This window comes from Pelodiscus sinensis, chromosome 7 (genome assembly GCF_052426305.1).
Source record: "Pelodiscus sinensis isolate ZL-2025 chromosome 7, ASM5242630v1, whole genome shotgun sequence".
In the NCBI taxonomy this organism is placed as follows: Eukaryota; Metazoa; Chordata; order Testudines; family Trionychidae; genus Pelodiscus; species Pelodiscus sinensis.
In genome coordinates, this window is record NC_143058.1 from 10,854,122 (window position 1) to 10,878,674 (window position 24,553).

General features: G+C 46.1%; 1 protein-coding gene across 1 annotated transcript in view; it reads left to right on the plus strand.

The window, feature by feature from the left end:
* Positions 1 to 9,258: 9,258 nt before the first annotated feature.
* The window catches only part of PDIA5 (protein disulfide isomerase family A member 5), a 148,370-nt gene continuing 133,075 nt past the window's right edge, over positions 9,259 to 24,553 (plus strand). The window contains exon 1 of the mRNA XM_075933121.2: positions 9,259 to 9,408. Coding sequence (XP_075789236.2) covers positions 9,304 to 9,408 — 105 coding nt within the window. The 5' untranslated portion in view covers positions 9,259 to 9,303. The remainder of the gene's footprint in view (positions 9,409 to 24,553) is intronic.

Sequence of the window (24,553 nt, forward strand, 5' to 3'; positions counted from 1 at the left end):
TCTTTATTTACCCTGTGACAGACCCAGACCAGTTGGCTGCAGTAGTCTGGTCAAAGGCAACTATACCCGGCCACTGGATGGATAATTTTCTGTTCTGTGAATGACTAAGGCAGGAGCTGCTCCAGAACAATACTAGAACCAATTAAGTCAGGCAGACACCATAAAACACCTGTAGCCGGTTAAGAACTTGCAAGAAGCAATTAAGAGAGACAGGCTAATCAGAACACTTGCAGCCTATTAAGAACCTGTTAGGGCTAGTTTAAAGAGGCCCTCCCTTCAGGGAGGGTAGTTGATGAAGAGCTGGGAGAAAAGTGAAGTGCTGTGGAAGGCCAGGCAGGATGAGAGTGGTCAGGTACCACGAACAAGGTGCTGGGAGGGGCTTTTTGGGGAAATAACCCAGGGCAGGGCTATAGCTGTGGTAGTGGAGGAAACACTAAGGCTATGTCTACACTCGCGGCTTCTTGTGCAATAAATATGCAAATGAGGCTAAGCGTGGAATATCGCTGAGCCTCATTTCCATACCTAATGTGCTGCCATTTTTGCAGAAGAGGCTCTTGCACCAGAAGGAGCTGCAGAAGAGGCTCTTGCACCAGAAGGAGCTGTCTACACTGCCTCTTCTTGCGCAAGAAAAACCCTCTTGCGCAATGCCATTATTCCTGAAAATAATTGGTGTAACAGCATTGCACAAGAGGGTTTTTCTTGCGCAAGAATGGGCAGTGTAGACAGCTCCTTCTGGCGCAAGAGCCTCTTCTGCAAAAATGGTGGCTCGTTAGGTATGCAAATGAGGCTCTGTGATATTCCACGCTTAGCCTCATTTGCATATTTCTCGCACAAGAAGCCGCAAGTGTAGACATAGGGTAATTGTTGTGGCTGTCATTAGGGTCCCTGGGCTGGATCCTGCAGTAGAGGGTGGATTGGGGTTCCCCACCAACCCTCCCGACATCGCCACAGAGACATTCTCTGAGAGGGAAGACTGAGACTAAGAAGGATTCTCATGCCAAACCCACTGACTGGCTTATGATGAAGGCGGCACAGTAATCTGTGACCCTTGCCTCCAGAAAGGGAGAAAGGCTATACTGAGGTTCACAATAGCCTCTGAGGCACATCCTAACTGCTTAGAAGTGCAGGACCCCCAAGGCAAAACTGGAGCTTTGCCACCACACACGTAGGGTGCGTCTAGACTGGCAAGATTTTGCGCAAAAGTAGATGCTTTTGCGCAAAAACTTGCCAGCTGTCTACACTGGCTGCTTGAATTTGCGCAAGAGCACTGACTTTGTAATGTACAAAATCAGTGCTTCCTGCACAAATACTTTCCCGCTCCTGCTCGGGAAAAAGCCCTCTTGCGCGAGAATACTTGCTCAAGAGGGCCAGTGTAGACAGGGAAGAACTGTTTTGCGCAAAAAAGCCCTGATGGCTAAAATGGCAATCGGGGCTTTCTTGCGCAAAATTGCGTCTAGACTGGCCATGGATGCTTTTGAACAAAAGCACTTTTTGCGCAAAAGCATCCGTGCCAATCTAGACGCGCGTTTGCGGAAATACTTTTAACTGAAAAACTTTTCTGTTAAAAGTATTTCCACAAAATCATGCCAGTCCAGATGCAGCCATACAGTCTTGGAACAAAGACCATTGCTGACAGAAAGCACAAAATCTCCTATTTCACAAGTTTCAATACACACACCAATGTCCAGTTCCCTAGGAAGCTACTCTCTCAACAACTGCCTCAACAACAAAGAATAAAGTTGAGAGAAAACTCTGTGCCATCTGCCACAGCTTTTCACATAAGACTACAACAGCTATTCTTTAAAGACGTATTCTGTGTCTACATTGGTGCGATCTTGTGCCAAAGCGGTTGCTTTGGTGCAAAAACATGCTGCCTGTCTACACTGGCGGGAAGTTCTTGCGCAAGAACACTGACATTCTAATGTGTGACATCAGTGCTACTTGCACAAGAACTCTGATGCTCCCATTCAGGAATAAGCCCTCTTGCACAACTGTTCTTGCGCAAGAGGCCAGTGTAGACAGGCAACATGAATTTCTTGTGCAAGAAAGCCTGATGGCTAAAATGGCCATCAGAGCTTTCTTGCGCAAGAGAGTGTCTATATTGGCATGGATGCTCTTGCGCAAAAGCACATCTCTTCCGCAAAGGCACATGCCAGTGTAGACGCTCTCTTGCGCAAATACTTTAACTCAAGAACTCTTGCATTAAAGAGTATTTGCGCAAGATCATGCCAATGTAGACATAGCCTAAAAGTTTGTGTGCTAAGAAAAAGAATGTGTAAGACTCTATATAACAGTGCTGCCTGTTGGCTCTTTCCGTAACAGTATTCTCCACATCTTGCTGCATGCAAGTGAGAATATTACACTGTACTGCTAAATGTTTTCCACATTCTGTTACGGAAGTGGCCATATTTCAGTGGTGGGTAAATGGACTGCAGATAAACATGCAGGGAAGAAGTTACTAGCTAAGAAAAACCCCTGGGATGAAAGAGGAAAAATAAAAGCACAGAGATCAACATGAGAAAAAGAATATAAAACATTAAATTAAATGATAACGAATAAATGCAGATTTAGGATCAGTCAACTAAGCTCAGTGCTGCAAGCTCATGAGCCTTACCAGGCCCTGGACAGATTTTATTTATCCATAACATAAAGGGATAGCCAAAAGCGTCAGTTTCAGTTACTCAAGTCATCTTCTTGCCTTTTCTCTTCAGTGAGATACCAGCAGCCCCTCTTGTTTCTCAGACTCACCTGCTGTACACTTTTAGAAGCTCTTTGTGGACAGAGGCTCAGGTCAGATCTCCTGCGGACGGGGCTGCTGCTTGGGACCGGCCTCTGCCTGCAGTGGGCCCAGACTTATCGTGGACAGAAGCTTCAAACAGTCTCAGATAGGGGCTTCTGCCAGACCAGCTTCTGTCCGCAACTGGCCTGGGCCGCCGCAGACCAAGGCTGCTTCTCAGCAGCCTCCCTCCACCTTCTTCCCTCCCCCACTGCAGCAGCCTCTGTCAGTGAGGAGCTCAGACCCCTTCGCGGACAGGGGCTGTTGCCACCCCATGCTGCTGCCTCTGTATTAGAGACAGCAGCACTGGGAGCAGGCAGGCAGCCGGTCTGCATGGGGAGCTGATCTTAAACAGAGACAGCAGCACGAGGTGCTTGGGGGCTCTCTGGGAATGGAGCCAGAGTGCATTGGCTACTGGCCCTGCTACTGGAAACTACAGAGTAAATGAGTAACCAATAACAATTAATGCAGAAAAAAAACGTATTAAGATATACGAAAAATGAGTGAATAACACTGTGCACGTGACAATGCTGTTGGCTAATTCAGAAGAAGGTCTTACGAAGTTAGTGGAGACTAGGTGAATAGGCAAAGCATAAAGGTTATATTTGAATGGGAACAAGACAAAAGTTCTGGTGAATGGCAGGGAGCATATGTAAATGTGCAAGATTTCAATGAATGACACAGCCATGCAGCGAGTGACAAATTATTGCTACTTAGGAAGCATCATTACAGAAGATGGAAGATCAGATCCTAAAGTGAGCACTAAAACATCAAAAGCAAAAGAGACATTCTGGAAGAATGAGCATCTGATGGGAAGGGATGTAAATCTGAAAACTAAAATCTAACTATTAAAAATTACTGTGTTAAATTATGTCTGTAAAACATGCATATTCAAACAATAAATAATAAACTACCGTATATTCCGACATACAAGATGACCTCTGAAGTTAAAAAACATCCCCCAAAAATCGGGGGTCGTCTTGTACGCCGGATGCCCCGCCGCCGGAGCCCCTCTGCGGCTTTGAAAGCCTCGGGGGAAGCCGGCGGCGGGGCATCCCAGGCGCGCATGGGCTGCCCGCCCGCCGGAGCCCCTCCGCGGCTTTGAAAGCCTCGGGGGAAGCCGGCGGGGGGGGGGGCATCCCAGGCGTGCATGGGCTGCCCCCCCGCCGGAGCCCCTCCGCGGCTTTGAAAGCCTCGGGGGAAGCCGGCGGCGGGGCATCCCAGGCGCGCATGGGCTGCCCCCCCTCCGGAGCCCCTCCGCGCCGCCGCGGAGGGGCTCCGGAGGGGGGGCAGCCCATGCGCGCCTGGGATGCCCCCCGCCGGCTTCCCCCGAGGCTTTCAAAGCCGCGGAGGGGCTCCGGCGGGGGGGCAGCCCATGCGCGCCTGGGATGCCCCGCCGCCGGCTTCCCCCGAGGCTTTCAAAGCCGCGGAGGGGCTCCGGGGCGGGGGGGGGGGGGGAAGCCCAGGCGCTCCTGGCGGCTTTGCTCCCGGTGCCTCTGGTCTGCTGGGGACCATCTCCAGCAGACCAGGGACACCAGGAGCAAAGGAGGCGGAGGGGCGCTGGGGTATAAGATGAAACCCTATCTTTTAATTAAAAAGATAGGGGGTCGTCTTATACGCCCAGTCGCCCTATACGCCGGAAAATACGGTACTTTTCTTTATATGACGCTGTTAAAGAAAAAAATCTGAAAAATATTATGGATTGATTGTGTAACCAATGAAAAAGTATTGCAGATTATTGAAACTCAGCAAACACTTGACAGAAATCTCAGGAAAAGAAAAATTTGATTTGCAGAGTACATTAAGTTTAGCGGGTGATACATATCTATGGGCATTGGGAGGGAACATTGATGGGAAAAGAACATGAGACAGAAAAAGATGATTTTGGATAGTGTGATGGATAGGAGAAGTGCCAGCACCTGGTGACTAAAGGGTTAAACTCAAGTAGCTAGGGCAGTGTTGGCAAAAAGCTAGGAAAGCCAATGGGAAAGACTGTTGAAATGTAAATTGAGTATAGATACCTGGCTGCTGTTGCTTTGTGTAAGTTCTAAATTAGGAGCTGGAAGAAACAAAATGGAGTAATCAAATGGCATTACAAGAAATATTGGGCATGGGAATGGACTGGGCCTTGAAGTACGATCAGTACAGATCGTGAGTAGAGAGAGGAATTTATGTTTAGTCACAATCAGGGTATTTTTCTTTGTTTTCTGTTTGGTTAAACTTCTTAGTGTGAAATCCATGTGCCTCCCTCCCTTCACCATCAGTCACTATACCTAAGTTGTCCCAGAGATACCATTTTTTTCTCTGGCTGTGTCTAGACTGCATCCCTTTTCTGTAAAAGGGATGCAAATTAGACACATCGCAATTGCAAATGAAGCGGGGATTTAAATCCCCCCTGCTTCATTTGCATAAAAATGGCTGCCGCTTTTTTCCGGCTCAGAGCTTTGCTGGAAAAAAGCGCCAGTCTAGACGCGGATCTTTCGGAAAATAAAGCCTTTTCCAAAAGATCCCTTATCCCTTATTTTAAGAGGGATAAGGAATCTTTTGGAAGAGGCTTTATTTTCCGAAAGATCCGCATCTAGACTGGCGCTTTTTTCCAGCAAAGCTCCATGCCGAAAAAAGCGGCAGCCATTTTTATGCTAATGAAGTGGGGGAGATTTAAATCCCCGCTTCATTAGCAATTGCGATACGTCTAATTTGCATCCCTTTTACGAAAAAGGGATGCAGTCTAGACACAGCCTCTGTGTTTTGTTCTTTTCTTAGTTGCTCTATAACACTGAGCAACCATGTATGTTTTATCAAATATATCTTTTGTTTTGTCAATACACTCACCTTTTTTAAGCCGATGATTTGCTTCTTGTGTTCTGAAAAATAACAGAAGGTCTGTGAGCTTTTATGATAAAGCCATGACATAAATGTAAATACAAAGGCTACATCTACACTGGCCCCTTTTCCGGAAGGGGCATGTTAATTTCAGCTATCGTAATAGGGAAATCCGCGGGGGATTTAAATATCCCCCGCGGCATTTAAATAAAAATGTCCGCCGCTTTTTTCCGGCTTTTAGAAAAGCCGGAAAAGAGCGTCTACACTGGCCCCGATCCTCCGGAAAAAGTGCCCTTTTCCGGAGGATCTTATTTTGAAGTAGGAATAAGATCCTCCGGAAAAGGGCACTTTTTCCGGAGGATCGGGGCCAGTGTAGACGCTCTTTTCCGGCTTTTCTAAAAGCCGGAAAAAAGCGGCAGACATTTTTATTTAAATGCCGCGGGGGATATTTAAATCCCCCGCGGATTTCCCTATTACGATAGCTGAAATTAACATGCCCCTTCCGGAAAAGGGGCCAGTGTAGACGTAGCCCATTTGAGCAGACTTGAAAAGTTTCTAGGAGGAAGCAGGCCCCAGCCCCATCTCCCTCTGTGGAGGCCCCATTTCCTCCATGGGGAGGAGAGGAGGCAGAGGAGCAGCATGCTGAGCAGGTGCCTACCCCACCACAGGGAGGGGAAAAGCGCATACATGCTCCAGCATCCCTAATCCTCCCTGCCCCAGGAGTAGTGAGGAGGGAAAAAACTGCATGGCGGAGCCTCTCCACCCCCGGGAGCAGCGGGGAGGGAGAAGGCCACGTGGCTCCAGCCTCCCTGGCCCTGGAGCAGCAGGAAGGGAGGTGGCTGTGGGGCCCAAGCTGGCCTGAGCCTGCCCAAGACTCTTCCCCCCCCCAACCCGGAACAGTGGGGAAGGAGGAGGCCAGGTATACATCTACTGTCACAATGGGACAGGTAATGCTAATAACAAATACCTAGCTCTTAAAGCTCTGTATTATTCCCACCCCCCCATTACAGATGGAGAAACTGAGCAGAGAAAAGTGAAGTGACTTGCTGAAAGTCACTCAGCAGGGACTGGATGATTAAGGCAAGGTTTGTGTATAAACGAATGTATCAGAATGCTACAGTGGTATAAATAATTATAGCAATAACTTCTCTACATATGTTTCTACTTTACATCATTAGCTCCCTACTGGTGGGAGGAGCTGATTTCAGTGGCTTTGATCACCACTTGACGTGATTAGTCAGCTGTATGGATCTACAAATTACCTCTCAGAACTTGACTCTGCTGCTGATGGGTTTTCCTCTCATGTTGGTTGTAAGCATCAGATTGAGAGTGATGTTTGATTTCCTTTGATATTTTCAAGGGAAGTAAAAACTTCACACCTTCCTGCTTGGCTGTAGGTAACAAACTATGATGTTGGTGGAGGGCTAATGAGACTCAGTTATAACCTGCATGACCTCTCTTGACATTAAGATTCCTGGCAGGGCTCCTTCTCCTTGCTAGACAGAGAACCGGCTTTCTGTGTATGCTAGAGCTGGGCAATGCACCAATTTGCTTATCTGGTTGAAGTGATTGTTCAGTTATAAAGATCAAAATGAAGGTTTCACAAATTGATACTAGCATTTATTTATTTGTAGGTTTAGATTGTCACCAGCACATGGGGATGTTCAGAGCTTGCTTTTTAGGATTTTCAGGGCGCTAATGAGATTTTTCTTTGGAGTTGGGGGTCCCATTTCCTAACCCACCAGCCCCTCAATCGTCAGCCACCCCATCAGCTCCACCCCCTTCAGACCGCACTTCCACAGCCTCCAAATCAGTTCAGTGCCACCTCTGCTCCTCCTGGCTTAGAATGAGATAAGTTCACAGAGGGTAGGTCCATCAAGGGCTATTAGGCAACATGGTTAGGAATGGAGCCCCATGCAGTGGGTATCCCTAGCCTCCCGCTGCCAGAAGGGATGACAGGTGATGGGTCGCTCATTGATTGCCTGTTCTATTCATTCTCTCTGGGGCATCTGGCATTGGCCACTGTCAGAAGACAGAGCACTGGACTAGATGGACAATTGGTTTAACTCAGTATGGCCGTTCTTATGTTCATCTCCTGATCAGGTGGGAGCAGCAGCAGCATGTTTTGTATGTGGCACTGCTTGAGGGAGACCGAGCAGTGCATGGCGCGGGAATAGACTACACCATCACTGGTGGCCAAACCGGAAAGGGAAACCTCTGTGCACTGGCCAACTGGGCCTCGGGGGGATGATCTGGCCCATTCCAACACTGCCAATCCTTGCCATGTCACTGAGCTGCAGGCCAGGGCCAGAATCAATCTGGTGCTATCCATACAGCTGCACCCTTCCGCTCTGCCAAGGAACAAAACTCTGATGGCTGCTTTTCTCGCTGCCCGGTCTCCTGGGGAACAGCAGCCAATTAGGGCTGCTATAAGAAGCAGGCAGAGCTCTACTACCTCTCATCCTTCCCTCACCCTCTCAGCACAGTGTCTGTGAGCAGCTGTCTGTGCAGACCCCAGGGAGGGGCAGGCTGCTCATGGCTCCTCTGCTGCCCATGAGGGGATCCACTGTGGCCGTACACTTCCCTTGCCTGTGTGTCTCCGCGGAGGTGGGAGAGGGCAGCATGGTCCTCTGGCCCCATCGAGGCCCCTGTGACACAGGGCATGCCGTGCAGGTCACACATGGCCTTGCACCTGGGACATTCCCTTCCTGTGGGCTGTGGACTGGTGTGATCGCTGCTCACACAGGAATGCATGGCTTCAGGGAATGTGTGTGAAGGAGTCCTCCTCCCCCTCAGCTGGTCCCCCTATCTATCCCTTTCTATGAGCTCAGTGAAGTCTGCTGACTACTTCCCTACCTACCCCCCCCCCCCCCTCGGCTTGGAGCTGCAGGAGGGGCTGTGGGGCAGAATCATTCACTGGGCAAGTGTGGGGCATGACATGGAATTCATTAATTAGCAAGTGAAGGGGAAGCTGGAAGCCCTATGCCATCAGGTAGCCGAGCTCCTGCAAAGAAACCCAAATCACTTCTTTGGGGGCCTCCTCCGCACGGGTTCGCTCTCCCTCTCTCTCACACGGGGCATTCAAACACCAAGCCGGTGTATAGGCAAAAAGTGAAACCGCTCCGTTTTTGTGACGGTCACAGTTTCTGTCAAACAAACATGACATTCGGTATAACTGCTCAGGAATTGCTACCTTTGCTGGCTGGTTGCAAATTCAGAGGGACTGTGTTTTTTGGTAGAAAAATCTCTCAATTTGCTACCTCACCGGACCAGACACCGCCATGTGCTATCCTGACTGCTTGATTTTTTTTGTCCGCCGGGTGTGCAGCGGGAGGCTGAGTTGGGGGGGGTCTGACTCCTGATTTTGGGGGGGTTGGCAGGCCTGCATGGCCCCGGGGCAGAGTCCCCGCTGGGGCAACACACTGGCTCTCCCGCAGGCGCTGCCTGTGTTTTGGCTGGGTGCTGCGTGAGCTGGCTCATTCTGGGGTCCCCTCGCTGCAACGCGCCTGGGAGTCCGCCGTGCTGCTGCGGGGCGGGGGCACAGCCCAGTATCCCGCTGGCCGGGCGGGAGCTGCCGGGAGTCCTAGCACGGAGGCCAGGCACTCATTGCACGGCGGGTGCTCGCCGCTCCCAGCCTCGCAAACTACACTCCCCAGCATGCCTCTCCCGCCCCCGCACCGCCGCCCCAGTAGCAGGATTTCCCCATGGATTGCGCATGCTTAGCCAGACGTGGCAGCAGCCGCGGGAGCCGGAGCCGGAGGCAGGGCACCGCGCGCGCTGCGGGGAGAATGCTGCGCCTCGGGCTGCTGGTGAGTCCCGCGGGGCTGGCTGGCTGGCGCGGGGGCAGCGGGGCGCGCGCCGCGGTCCCAGTGGCTGCGCGGAGCCAAGTTGCACGGGCACTTCTGGCCGCCGCCGCTGAAGTTGAACTTGTGTGGCAGCCCGCCGGCGAGTCCCGAGCGGCGCTTGGCTGCAGCCTGGGCTCGCCCTCCCTCGGGCGCGGGCATCTCCCAGCCATGCCCGTGGAGGGATCGTGCTGCCACCCCTACCCCGTCCCTTTCGGGGAGTTTTCTACGTGTGTGGACTGTGCGGTGATGATTATGTAATAGTCCAGGGTGGCCCGCTGACATTCCTCCAGGGTTGGAGGAGATCCCGCTTCAAGTACAGAAATTGTTGCTAAAAGCGGGGAGGCGGTGATATTTTAAACCTGCTGCAAAAGGGGCAGCGTTGAGTTACACTTTGGGCAGAAGCTAAATGCATATATGTTGCAGCAGGTTGGCATTACCCAAACCTTTTTCCATATTGCACTAAAATGTTGCAACATCCCATTGGATGCATTTAAGGCTGGTACCCTGGAGTAGTCTATATTACCATCGAGCAGTCTACACAAATATATAAGGAGTGGTCTTGTAGTACCTTCCAGACTAACAAAGAAGCTATATATAGTATCACGAGCTTTTGTGGGCACAACCCACTTTTTCAGATGAGTGGACAAAGAAGGGAGTTGTGCCCACATAATCTCATGATACTACTCATTTTTTTTAAGTTGTAGACTAATACAGCTACCTCTCTGAAACTTTTATACAAATATATATGTTTTTAACAGTCCTTTTGAATTTTTAAAGGTGCATAGCTCTATGGAGATCCTTTGAAATAGTATTCTAAAGTAAAGTTGCAGGAAGATCTAATGCTACAGGCATAAGTGCTGCTAGTTGGAGGAGGCTGTGGTATTTCAAACCTGCTGCACAATGGGTTTAACTTGGTGTAGAGTAAATGCATTTGTAAAGAACATCCCCTAGGTCAGTGTTTCTCGGTGATCCACGAAACTGCTTTGAGAGATCTGCTAACTGGCTGCGCTGGTGTGTTTATTCACATGGCGCTGCGACCATGGAGCCTTGTGGCTCCCATTGGCTCTGATTCGCAGTTTGCTGTGGCTCCCCTTGGCTGCAAATGGTGAACCGGAGCCAATGGGAGCTGCAAGGCTCGGTGACAGTGGCGCTGGTAAATAAACACACCAGCATGGCCATTTAGTAGCCTTCTCAAAGTGGTTTTGTGGACCAAATTGAAAAACACTGCCTTAGATTCTACAGGTATGTTTGTACATGTCATATAAATGTCAAATAACTAGAAAATGCTGAAGTATTGCTATGTTATAGGGCATTCCATGTTGAAAAAAATTCCTTGAGGTTACTGCTCATCTTGAAGTAATTATCTTTGACATTTTGTATCACATATGGCATTATTCTGGGGTACTTTCATCCTTCTGACTTTGCCAGTAGCTGAAGTGAACTTCATATTGTTTCTCAATTTTTTTTGGGGGGGGGGGGGGATTTTTTTTTGAAAGAGGATGATCATCTTTTGTTGCCTTTTGCCTAATGTCTTCTCCCCAACTTCTGAAAACATTTCCATCTTGCCAATGAAGTAATCCATATGTATTTCTTTATAATTTAAAAAATAGCTGCTCTTGTATTTTATAATGCTGAGGGGAATATTTCTGTGATCAATATTGGCATATTAGAGTTCTTTTTTTTTTCATGTAATAACTAGTTATAAACAAAGATCCTGCATGATGAAATGTGGCTTATGCTGTTGAAATTGCTTAAAGAAGATGTGACTTGGTGACATAACATTCATTTTCATAGAATTTTTTTTGAAAATGGATTTATTAAAGTTATGTTTATACAGTAACTTTACAAAGGTTTCCACCATATGTTTCTATGTGTGAGCTCAGCTATCCAGAACATTGTGGACATCTTAAATTTTAGCTGGGCACTAAAGGCTTGTCTTCACTACATGGTGGGTCAACGCTGCAGCCATCGGTCCACCGGCAGTTGATCTATCGTGTCTGCTTAGATGCAATAAACCAATCTTTGAGCATTCTCCCATCCACTCCAGTACTCCTCCAGTATGAGTAGAGTAGCTGGAGTCGACAGGAGAGTAGTCCCCAATGATCTTACTGAATGGAAGACAGTGCAGTAGTAAATGCGTTGACATCAGCTACCCCTTGTGGGTAGCTGAAGTTGTGGAAGGGAGCATAGTGTAGACTAGGCCTGGGTAAAAAAACTGTATGATACGTCATCCAGGAATATCCAGGTACACTACATTTAAATTACGCTAAAGAGAATAGCAAGATAATCTTGTTTAATATGTTAGACTTTGGGCTTGCAAAAATATGCTTTTAAAACCGATTCTTTAAAGTTTAGTATAAATATGTAAAAAGATTGGTTAAATGAATGCTTGCATCCACTCTTTTATTTAACTGACTTTGTGGAAATACAGATTTCCCCTCCCCCTTTTTCTTGACAAAAAAAGCTAATGATAAACTGCATTTATTTTCTCATGCATACACAATCCAAAATACACTGTAGAAATATATCTGTATAAAGCAAATGGCAGAATTGCTAGAATTGTTATGACTGGGGGCTTGCCCTTCATTCCATTGGAAATTAATATATAATGTTGGAATTGCCTTTCTAGGACAGAACTATTGGCCCATCTTAAATACTCTTTTGCCTCTGACAGCGGCCAAGATATCCATTGGTTCAAAGGACGATGGAAAAGAACTACATATTCTGCACAGTTGGTTGCATGTATCGCTTTCCCTTTGTACCTGGAGCACAAAGGTCACTAGCATTTGTAGCTCTGTAAGTGACTTAATTGAAGTGAAGCTGAACTGTGGAGCTGAACTCTTCCTAAAATTTGAAGATACTCTTGATTCTAGATGTCTTGAAAATGTCTGGCTCCTCTTGTGAAGCATTTGTCTCAATAATAGCTGTGCCAGTGAAAGTCCCAGGTTGGTTATTAACCAGTGGAGTTACACCAGTGATGAGTTTGATCCTAAATCTTCAAAAATAGATACAAGAATTGTTATTTATTTCTCCTTTTTTCTCATCACATTAGAGATAATTATTCCATTCCCTTTCTATATGTAGAAATCTCACAGTTGTTCTTTCCTTTTCCAGATGAAGTCATCTTAAATCTTTAAATTTTTCATTGCATAGAACTTCTGTCTCTAATATTTGTTGCCTTTCTCTGAATCTTTATTACAGGCATGCCCTTTTATGAGATGAGCAGAAGTAAATGTGGTATTCTAAATGAAATAACACGGTGCCACTATAATTTATCCACATGATTCTCACTCCTTAATTTACCTGAAAGTTTTATTTGCTCTTTGCTGCTGCACACTGAGCAGATGTCTTAATTGAGCTGTTGATTTTACTAATGCCTTATCCATCAGTGTGTTCAAGTAGTTTAAAGTCTTCCCATTTTCATTATCTTGAAATTGAAGGTGCGTGTCCTCCTCTTGAAGTTGTACTTGGAGATTAACAAAAACAACAAATACACTCTCCCCAATGCAATGGCCTTGATACAGCAAAGTCTGTGACTAGCTTTATACACTAACCTATTTACTGTAAAGTTAAACACGTATACAAGACTTTGTAGGGTCACGGTTTTATGTCTTGATTTTAGTGAAGGGAGTGTTAACTAGTAGTTAGTCTAATTCCTTAGCTTCTGCTCTATTTCCAGCCCTCACTTGCTCTGTTAACTTGGACTGGTTATTATGATCCTGTTTTTCATAAGTAACTTCAATGTTTGAGTGTGGATTTCTGAGATTTTCCAGAATTGGTGAGCCCCTGCAGCTCTCTTTGATGTCAACGGGCATTGTGTAGTGCTCAACACTTGTTCAAATCTGAACGGTGGGGGGAGCCCAAACTAGAGTCCACTTGTGAAAATCTAGATCTTAAACCTTTTTCTGGGTCAGTTTCTCCATCTGTAAAATGGAGATGGTTCCCATATCTTTGTAAAGCCTTTATGACCCCCTAAAGAAAAGCATGGAAAAGCAAATGACAGTTCTTTGTGCAGTAAAAAGCATATGGCAGTAATCTGTGCTATTCATAAAGTCTTCCTTACAGATGTCCAACTAATATGATCAAATTGTGTGCAACCACATAGTGCTGTTGTATACTTCTTTAAGATGCTTCCCTTTCCGGTATATCAATTGGCTGATCAAATCTCATGCTTTGGGGCAAAACCTGCTGGTGGTAGGAGTCAGGGAGACATCTCCCTTCAATGTTCAATACTGCCCAACTGGCAAGGTGGAAAGTGCACCTTCTTGTGGTGCAAAAGGGCCATTGCCAGAGACAGGATAATTACCGCTTCTGCAGCATTCCATACCCTGTGCAGATAGGTGACTGAACAGTGACTGCTGGCACCATTTTACTGCTAGGGAGACTGAGCTCAGGCTTTCCTGAAGACATTCTACATCTAGGTGACAGGGTCAGGATTAGAATTCAGGCGGTCCTGGTTCCTAGAGCATTTCTGAATTTGTAGTGTCTGAGCTGGTGTGGCAAGAACTCTTGTGTGTGAGAGAGATGCTGTAGATTATCCACTCCTCCACTTTGCATCCCCTCAGAAATTGAGGTGCATGTGTGTGTCCAATTGTCTCTGCACTGCCTCAAAATGTTGATTATTTTTTAAAAGCTATCCCATGGGTAAAATTCAGCTATCCCTCCAGAATATACTTGATACTTGTACAGGTTGAACTTCTCCAGTCCTGGCACACTCTGGTCCAGCAATAGCTGTGGTCTGGCATGATTTGCTGGCTTTCCATTTATCATGAGTTATCCCAAGTTTCCCATTGTCTATAAAATTTGTTTACAGCCACCAGTCCTGTGTCTCAGTGTTCTGTGCTGCTGTTTAGCTCTATTTTATTCTCCCCCTCATGTGTTATAGGAGCCCGGGAAGCAGTGGAAGTGTTGGTAACACTGCTAGACAATATTGATCACTTGTGGTTCCGCAAATTATCTGGTTTAGCACTGGTCAGGTCATGAGGATACTGGACTAGAGAGGTTCCACCTATATAGTGAGATCTTGTTTTCATTGAAGTCAGCAGAAAAACTTGTACTGACTTCACTGAGGCTAGGTTTTCACCTCTCGCATCAAAAGTGAGTGCTCAGATTTCCTGAGTGATGTCCAGAGGAGCTTAGAGTTTACATACATGACCTATAGGTGATGCATTAGAAGAAGTAAAGCAAGTGAATGAGTTTGGGTGTAATTAGCAAATGTCTTGTGCTTGGGGCACTGGCTGGGACCCCCTTCTGTTCCTGACTCTGCTGCTGGTCGTTTTTTGTGCCCTTGATCAACTCCCTTTACATCTGATGAAGTGGGTCTTTGACCACAAAAGCTTATGCTCCAACACTTCGGTTAGTCTATAAGGTGCCACAGGACTCCTCGTCCCTTTACTTCTGTGACTCAATTTCTTCATCTGTAAAATGGGGAGTAATCACCCTGAGCTCCTTTTATGAAGTGGTTTGAGGGCTATGGATAAAAATCTCTGTATAAGACTGTGGTGTCCAACATGCTAGCCATGTGTGGCTAGTTGGCTGGTTGAGTGTGGCTAGTGAACTGGTTGGACACCACGAGTATAAGAGCTAGTATACTCAGTTGCATGATTTGTTTCTTTTTAATTATGCTTTTTTAAAAATTTAAGGTAGGGCTAGGTTTATAAGGACTCTGGCAATATTATGACAACAGGCAACTGAGCCTATACATTTCAGTGTGTGAGGGGCGGGACGGTGTTATATGTGCACCTGCACTACAAAGATGACAGAGTTTTGGCCACTTTGATGCAATGTACTGCCTTTGGTTGTGTTAGTATTACTTCACTGACTGCTCTGGATAGGTAAGAGATTTCTTTTACTTAGAAATGCATAGTGCGATTGTGCTTCTGTGACCTACACATCTGAGTTCTCATTCTGGCTCTGACGTTGCTGCCCTCTGGCCATTGTCAAATCACTTAACCTCTCTGTGAATGTTACCCCTGCTGTTAGATTAAGATAATACTCATTATCAACATGGCAGGAGAGTTAAGGGGGATTAATTAAGTAATGTTTGTGCAATGCATTGATAATGTGAAGCATTATGTAAATTCTAAGTATTATTAGAGTTCACACCCCCCCATCCTACTAATAGGGGGTGGGTGCTCTAGCCAAGCTGGGCTGGAGTAGCCCCCTGCCTAGCCCTCCAAGAGTAGTCCTGCAGCACGGTGGGCCCTACTTGGCAGGAACAGCAACTCTTCCACAGGGCACCACTGGCAGGGTCTGCTGCAGCTCAGCTGGGCCCATTGAGGGTGGGGGCTATGCCATGTGGCGGGCCGGTTAACTGGTTAAACATATAGTTGAAACGATTAACATTTTAAACTGGATTTTACATCCCTATGTGGCACTTTCTCAAAACTAATGTCTAGCAAGGGATAACATGGCACACATGCTCTTTCTCATGCCTTTAATTTTTAAAATTATGCCGATGTGTTCATTCATGAACGAAATCTGGAACAAATATTTATCAGAATGTCAATGAAATAATACATTTCACCAAAGCTGGACTTGGTGAGAAACTGAACTTTACATTCCTGAAGAAAATTCTTTGTCTGCATCAGTAATTGACTGTATTACAATCATTTGTTAATTAGTAAATAGTTGTGAAGACTTTTTGCTAAGCATTTTAAAACCAATGATATGCAGTATAATTAATTGGTTACACAGAGTTTGAAACAACTGTTAGGGCAAACTATATATTATGCCTGTAGTTTAAGTGCTGTGCAGAACAATAGGCACTAGTACCATTTTGACATTGCCATGGTAATTTTCACTATCTTCTTGGCTCAGATTAGTGTATTCTGGCAGTGCTGTACCATGTTAGATTTAATGCATTGTTCATAGCATCCCTTATTTTTAGGACATGGGCTACACTGCAATTTTAGATATGATTGGGTAGGCATACTTAATTTAGCAGTGAAAACTCAGCGGCATGGACAAGCGATGCAGTATGTACTCGGGGCCCTGGAAGCCTTGTATTGCCTATCCTAAAACCTGCACCGCTGTATCTTCACTGCTGTTTTTAGCTGAGGTTGCATAGGAATGGTAACCAATTCTGCAGTCATATCTCTGAGTACAGTGTAGACTAGGGATGTTAAGAAGCGTCTATTTCACAAATCGTGTAGTCAATAAAATTTTTATTGACTACACGATTAGTTGATAGGGAAGATGCTCAGTCCTGGGTCTGGGCGCGACCCCCACTGCGGCTCTGTGTTTAAATGTAGAAGGAACTGGGCTGTCTGCCCACCTGGCTCTTACTATATTTAAAATTCAGAGCTGCAGCGAGGGTAGCTCCCAGACCCAGTGCGAGCTGGGATTGAGCTGGGCTTGCTCAGTCCTGCCTTGTGCTGGGTCCAGCAGCCCCTGTACATGGCAGCCTTCCCTCACCCCGCCTGCTCCCCACACTGCTGCCTCTAATAGTGGGAGGGAGCAGGAGGCACCGCAGAGATAGTGCTGGGGGGAATTAGCTTTTAAGCCGGCTTCCCCCAGCACTGGCTCCTGCTGTCTCTGATACAAAAGCAGCAAAAGGGTGGGGGGAATTTGAGTAGGCTTATCTGTTAGTCAACTACTTGCTCACATCCCTAGTGTTCTAACTTTAGGGTAGAACATAAATATCATGATGTTCCCTGTATACTACCTTCTTGTGTTGGATGAAGGATGAAATGACGTTTGTCCTTTTTGTTACTGTTTATCATAACTGAAAATGCGTCTGTACCTTTTGGCTGCACGTTATTCCTTAAAAGGCTAGAAGTGAAGGATTAATTATTCTCTCTGTAATTTGGAACAGTGAAGTACCATGGCTTGTACCTCTTCAGTAAAATGAATCTAAACAAGGAGAAAAGTCAGATGGGATTTACAATCGTAACTCCACACATTAGGAATGCGACGTTCTAAATACAGGTTGGACCTCCCTAGTTTGGCACGGTTGGGACTTGACTGGTCCTGAATGACAGAATTTGCTGGACCAGGGGAGGGCCCCAAGCTAGCCTGACCCCTGCCATTGGCCCCCTCTACCCTCTCCCCAACTCTGCTGCCACCAGTGCTGGCCTTGGATTGCCTTTTGGTGGGCGGGGTTCTCTGGTCCTGATTTCACCGGCCCTGCGCTGCCATGGGCAGCTCGGCTTCTTCAGTCCCCGACCCTGCACTGCTGTTGGGGTTGTCCGGCCCCCGACCCTGTGCTGCTGCGGGTACCTGGGCTTTTATGGCTCCTGCCTCCATGCTGCCGCAGGTATCTGGAGTTCCCCAGCCCCAGGCTTCGCATTGCTGCAGGCTGCTGGCATTCTCTAGTCCCTGGTCCCAACACTGCTGTCCCCGGCCATGGCCAGACTGCTGGCCATCTTGCCATTCAGCTCTGGGGCTCTCTGGTCCAGGAGTTTCCGTGGTTTTGCCAGACCATGGATGTTGCTGGACCAGAGAGTAACCGGTTTTCAGTACCTTCAGGTAACAGATTTGATACTGTTGTTTCCGATTTGATTAAAATGTTTCTTTGTAGCTGTTTTAGATATTAATCATGAATAAAAATGGTGGACTGGCCTACTTATCACTCTGTCTCACAAGACAGGTTACAAATGGCGCTGTGATCAAGAGAGTACCATTCTGAATGAATATATATATATATATATATATAGCGGTAAGCAAAAAGTATGGGAGTGGAAAGAAAGCAATTATTGCACAAGGTCAAAAGCAGTTTATGATGAGCTGGGAGGATAAAAGGCTATGGACAATTTTTGCTTAAACAAGGGGGAGTCTACATTTTCTGGAGTGACTAACGAATATGAGTGGTGCAAGTTTTAATGTGTCCAACTTGAGACAGTCTAAAGGCGCGGATAGCATAGACTGCCTGCTCTCTGAAAATCAGCTCTCTTTGAGGTGTTTTTCTGTAGACATCTAAAATCACTAGATTCTTCTAAAAATCTAGGTCTGCATAAGTGGTTTGGACCTCAAAGAAATAAGAAGATAGACCAAGAAAATTATTTTTAGACGTTTCTAAGAATTCTTAACATGCGGGTTTATCCTTTAGCTTCCAGTGAGCATTATAAAATAGCATAGGTTACAGTAGCTTGCTCCAGGCTAAATTCTGCTGTAAAAGATGCCTCTGATTCATGATTATAATACAGTACAGGTTCCTGGAACAGCTTATTCCAAGTGTGCTAGCAATTACATTTACAATAATAAAATTAAAAACATGTATGAGAGGAAGGACAACAACAATCATGGTGAATATTCAAATTTGTTCAGAGGGAGGGAGAAAGTCCTTTTCAGTTTTGGCAGTAAGTGACTATTGAAAAATTATTAAAGAGCCAGGAGGAGAGAGTTGCAGATACAGCATAAAGTGTGGCCATAGGATTTGCTTTAGCAAATAGTAGTCAATGGGAAAGTTTCTCCTGTCTACGCAATGCAGTATAGACACTGCAGTAAGCCAACCTAAGCTATATTGACTTCTGCTACATTATTTAGGAACTTCAGTTGACTAACTCCGGAATTGTGGACGCCACAGACATGTTTGGTTTAGGGATGTAAATAATGTGTGTAAATACTTAGTACTCAGAGTGCAGAAGATGGGGGCCTGCAAGAGATTTTAAAAATACCTTGCCTGTATAGTCTCTGCTTACAAAAATTCTCCAGAGTCACAGATTCTCTGATACTGAGTGATAGGCTGCCACCACAACAGGGGGTTGGACTCTATCATCTCCCGAGGTCTCTTCCAACTCTAGGATTCTATGAAATCAAAATACCATGACTATGAAATGAAACATCCTCAAGTGTCCAACTCCCTTCTTTTAAGACCCAGGAGGAATCACTTGAACTTCTTCCAGAGGAGTACCCCCAAGCTTTCCTGCCACAAGAGAGCTTGGGAAAAAAAAAAAAAAACAGAAAACCAACTGCAATTTCCAGTAACTGACTTCTCAGCCTAGGCAAGCACACACACAGACCTGTTACCTTCCAGGATACGACAATCAACTCATCGCCTTAAAAATGGTGATTTTATTAACAAAACGAAAGAGATACTTGATAAATCATACTTTGTTAGGTGTTAGAGCAACTAAGAAAAAAACAGATCAGAACACAAAAACACAGTCTCTTTGGGCTGCAGCTGAGATATGGTGAATGGGGAGAGTTTTCACACAGAAGTTTTCACATAGTTTTCACACACAGTTTTCACACAGAAGTTTAACCAAACAGAAAAATACCCTGATCAAGACTGAATATACATTTCTTTATCTACTCACGAGCCATACTTCAAGGCCCAATCCATTCCCCTGCCCAATATTTCTTGTGGCACAGTAATTCCGTTTGATTACTTTATCTTGCTTCTTCCAGGTACTAACTTAGAACTCCCACAAAGAGAGCAGGCAGTAGCTATATATTTACTATTTAAATTTCAGCACTGTAGCCCATTGGTTCTTCTGGCTCCCTGCCAATACCCTCAGCTACCTGACTTTAACCCTTTAATCACTGAGTTTTGACCAGCATGCCTCCTGTCCATCACACAGTTATACATTTAACCAGGGACCTAAATGTGTAGTTCCCCCCACCCCCCATTTTATGCAATGAGACTGGCAGTGGGGTTCCCTGGTGGCGTGGGGCCGGCAGTGGGGTTTTCCGGATGCATGGGGCCATGGGCACGGTTTAGCTATTAAAAGAAATCAGTAAGCATCAACTTCTCAATTAACTGGTTAAACTTTTACATCCCTACTTCAGTTATGAATTCATAACAGTGTGCAAAAGGAATGCATAGACTTGCACACTCCTAATACTGGAAGTCAGTCTACACATTATTGCAAATTTAGGAGCGTTTTCTCCGAACAATGGCAACTCTTGGACAGTATTCCTTTTTCTTGACTAATACCACATGAAACCACACCGTATTCCTCTACTGGGGCAGTAAATATGCCTTTCATTTGCATTGTTCAGCACAAAAGAGGACTTCTAAGTTTAAAGATCACTGTGCATTCTGTGTAATGGTGCGTAATGCCCTGATTGGTTTAAATATGAAAAAAATCTGAAATTGTTTAAATAGCATTGTTTTTTGTCATGGCAAAACCAATTTTGTAGTCTGAAAGGAGCTTAAACACTCTCTTATCTCTTTTTAAACTGCTGATGATTTTGGAGATAACATGAGACAAAGAACAAAATATTCTTCAAGGTCCCATTGTCCTGAAGGGGACAAATAGGTAATTACTTATAGACCTGCCCCTGGGGCCAATGAGGATGGATTTTTAAGAGTTCCTGGAAACCCGGTTCCAACTTTAGCAACAACTCTTATAAAATGGGCAAGTAGGTTGAGACAAACTGAATTGTTTAATAGCTGATTTCTCTAAAAACCTATAGGAATCTCTAGTTTAGGTTGAATGCAAAAATACAAAGGGCTTTTCTAGCTTCAATCCTGTAGGCGAAATGGAAGGACTTAATTAAATGTCTGTCTTGATATGGTGATCAGGAGCAGAGTAAATTTTTGCAGCTGAATTTCATGATCTTATAACTTCCTGTATTCAAACAGGAATGACACACATCTTCACACACTGTACGTATTCTGAGTACTATAATCAGTTATAGGGCCTTTTGCACGGTCTAGCTAGGCTTCTGCTATAATGAGAGTAGTGTAAGAACCTCAGTAAAATACCAGTATTGATAGAAAAATCCAGATCCTGGGAAAAGGACATGGGGAAAACCGAGTGGAACAGAGAACTACCACCTCGGGGCACTTCTCTACTCAGAATCCTAAAGGCAGGTGGCATGTTATTTCATGTCATTGTGCCTTTTTTTGAAGGCTTCCACCAAATTTCCTCACTGCTGGTATGGACAATGCCACAACTGTTTGTTAATATTTTTGTGTGTGTGGTATTATCAAAGAGCCCTGCTCACAGACCAAGCTGCAGTTTTGCAAAGCAGTGTACAAATGCAGAACAAAAAGGCAGTCCCTGCCCAGACAGTCTGTGACTTGGATAAATTGTTGGTTTGACTCCACTCCTTCCTGACATCTTTAGAGAGAAGACGCTTCATAAACAGCAGGCATGTCGCTTTAATACTCCCTCTATTCCCAGTGATTCCAGAAGTCTCTTCCCAGGTGAAGCGGCTTTCTGGGCTTTTCATGAATAGCTCTGAATTTTTAAGTTTCTTTGATCAAGTGGCAGGTGGTCTTCATTTGTTTCTTATTTACAGTGCTGTGCTTCCTGAGACAAATGAAGACAGACTTCCTGTCTGTCACCTTTCCTAGCCCCTTCTTATGAGCTCATCCGCTTCTGTGTCCTGGATTTAAACAATGACCAGAGCATTTATCGCAGAGCTGGCTAGCTTGTAACTCTTCCTACAACTACTCGAATGAGAAGTATGGCATACGTCTGTCCTGGAGTCCCATCTCTGTAGCCAGACAAGGTAGCAGTATATTTGGAAGCCAGAAAATCTTGGCTGTGGATTTTCAGATGAACCTCAAAGGGTTAGGTTTGCAGTTCCTATTTCATCTCTTTTAGTGGGAGTTGGGTGCTTAACGCCCTACCATTCTGTTGACAATTGCTGGCCATGTTGTTTAATTGCCAGCTGATGCATCTTGAGCTGTTGTAGCAATGCTAGAGGTGGTAGTGTGGACCAATTGCTCGAATTTTTACCCCTGTTGTCACAGGGTGTGTACTTCCAGCTAGGGTTGCTAGGTGTCCAGTATTGACCTGGACAGTCCGGTATTTTTGCTTCCTGTCCGGTAAAAATATTCAGAAAATACCAGATACTTAAATGTCTGGTATTTTCTGGGTGGTTCCCCCCCGCCAGGAAGTGAAAATACCAGACACCTGGCAACCCTACAACACACTCAGCAACTGGGCCCAGCCCCTGCCTCCCAGGACCCCTGCCCCCGAACCTCCTGCTTACCTGGTTCCGCAGGGAAGCTGCCTTCTGGATGGACCAAGAAAACAAGATGGCCCTGGCAAAAAGCCTAAAGACCTGAAGCAAGGGGAAGCAATGCCTTCCCTGGGTCTTAGTGCTCAACCTCTCCTCTCTTCCTCTTCCTGTTCTGACTCTGCACACACTTAAAGGGGCCATGCTGTTTTAATTTTTTTTTCTTGCTTAACTCTCGGGATCCCTTTTTTTCCCCCTAAATAACTTTGGTGTTCCCCCCTCCCCTCTTTTTTTCCCGTCAACAGAATTTTTTCCCTGGTGTGTGTGTGTTTTGTGTGTTTTTTTTGGGGACGAGGAATTTTTGGTTAAACTATCCGGCAACCCTACTTCCAGCTCCCTCTGCAGCAGGGCTTCCTCTCAAAATATACTCCATCCTGCAACTGTCTCTGTTGCTAGGCCCCAGGTCCTCTCACTACATCCCATCTCCAGTACAACAGTCCAGCCTAGTGGCCACGGTCAGTAAAACACCCCCTCCTGACAGGGTAGTGAGGCCCAGCCGACAGAGTCAGTAATTGCTTCTTTCTCTCCGGGTGGCGAGGCCTAACGGCCCGTGGCAATCCCCTCCCCTTTCACTCAGGGCAGGGAGGCCTAATGGCCAGAGTCTGTATCAATCACAGCTGTAGCAACTCCCCCCCCCTTTGGGGGTTGATGGGGTAAGAGGACCCGGGCCTTCCCTCTCCACTGGGTCCCAGAACAGGGCCCTGTCAGTTGTGGGTGTGTCCCACCATTAGCTTGGCGGGGAATCCACCCGAAACACACTGAGCTCTTGGGGACTTACCTCCCCACCCTGGGCTACATTCTACCAGAGTCAAGGCCATCAGCAGCTTCTCCTTTTTCTTCCCGGGTCAGGGCTACTTTGGCTGTTCCCTGCTGACCGGCCTCCATGGTTTGGTCCCTCTGTAGCTCTTCCTGCAGAGCTTTGGCAGCAGTTCCTTCCTCCATGGCAGTCAGCCCGGACTAAGCTGCTCCACCAGCCTTCATACCTGTCCCCTTGCTGGAGTGTGCCCAGGAGGGTTGTGGGGATGGGGCTCCCATAGCCCTGGTTAACTTTCGGGTCCAGTGTGGGGCTGGTATGCCCTGTCACACCTGTATTAGCTGCACCGTGCCTGGTGCAGAACTAGTTGAGTTGAGAGTTGAAATCCTGTCCATGACGGTGTCCGCATTAGTGCTAGTTGTCCCATTGTTGCTGCTCTGTTGATGGTAGCAAGGGTGAGGGATATTGAGGCGCCTTGTCTATGCTAGTCATTTTTCTCATGTTTGAGGAGGGTCTCAATTTGTTAATTTAAACGTGAGTGATTCAGAGAACACAAACTAGGGATGTAAAGGGTTAACAGGTGAGCAAGCAGAGCAGCCCCTGGTGTGTCTGGGCTGGAGTGGCCCCCAGCCTGCGGGATCCTAGTTAAACATAACGTTTAACTGGTTACTTTTTAAAACACAAACCTGACGAATTCTTTTCATTTTGCAAAAGCCACGATCCTCAAACTCCTACCACAAGGTGATGCGCTGCAGACACCAGCTGTAACTTCCCAATACTAACGCACAGCCTTAAGCATTAGACAGATATGCAGTCGTTGTATTCAGTGCTTTCAGACTGAACCTTGCTTTTTTTGTGATAGACTCCAGTATTTATCTTAATTCAGAGACAGTGATGTATTTGGTGGGGGCTATGATGGGATCACCTCTGGAGTGTGTCCTGGGTCTATGTGACCACTGTGCCCCCTCCACTCTCTCCAGCCTGGCCTCTCTCTTGCAATGCCTTGCTAGTGACCATCAGCAAACCCTGTGCAATTGGAACCTATCACCCAGTCAGGTTTCATGAATGCTGGGAGGTGAGAGATTAGGGGCTCTAGTACTGTGCCTCAATACCATCTGATTGATTCACTGCTTCATCAATGGAAAGTGGATATGTGTCAGCTTCTGTAAAACCTGAGCAGATTTGCCCCACACCTCATACAGACTCACCAGTAAAGATAAACAGTAAAAGGCATTTATTGACTACGAAGGTGGTGAGAGGCTAAAAGTCAGAATGGTTACCAAAAGAAAAGAAAAGATGAACATGCAGTCTGAGCTCACAACCCTATTGGACTGGGAAACTAGTTTTTTTCATCCCTCTGGATATTGCTGTGCACAGTATGCAGTTGAAATTTGGCCCAATCTCTTTTGTTGGCGTCTTCAGATTGTCCTTGTTGCT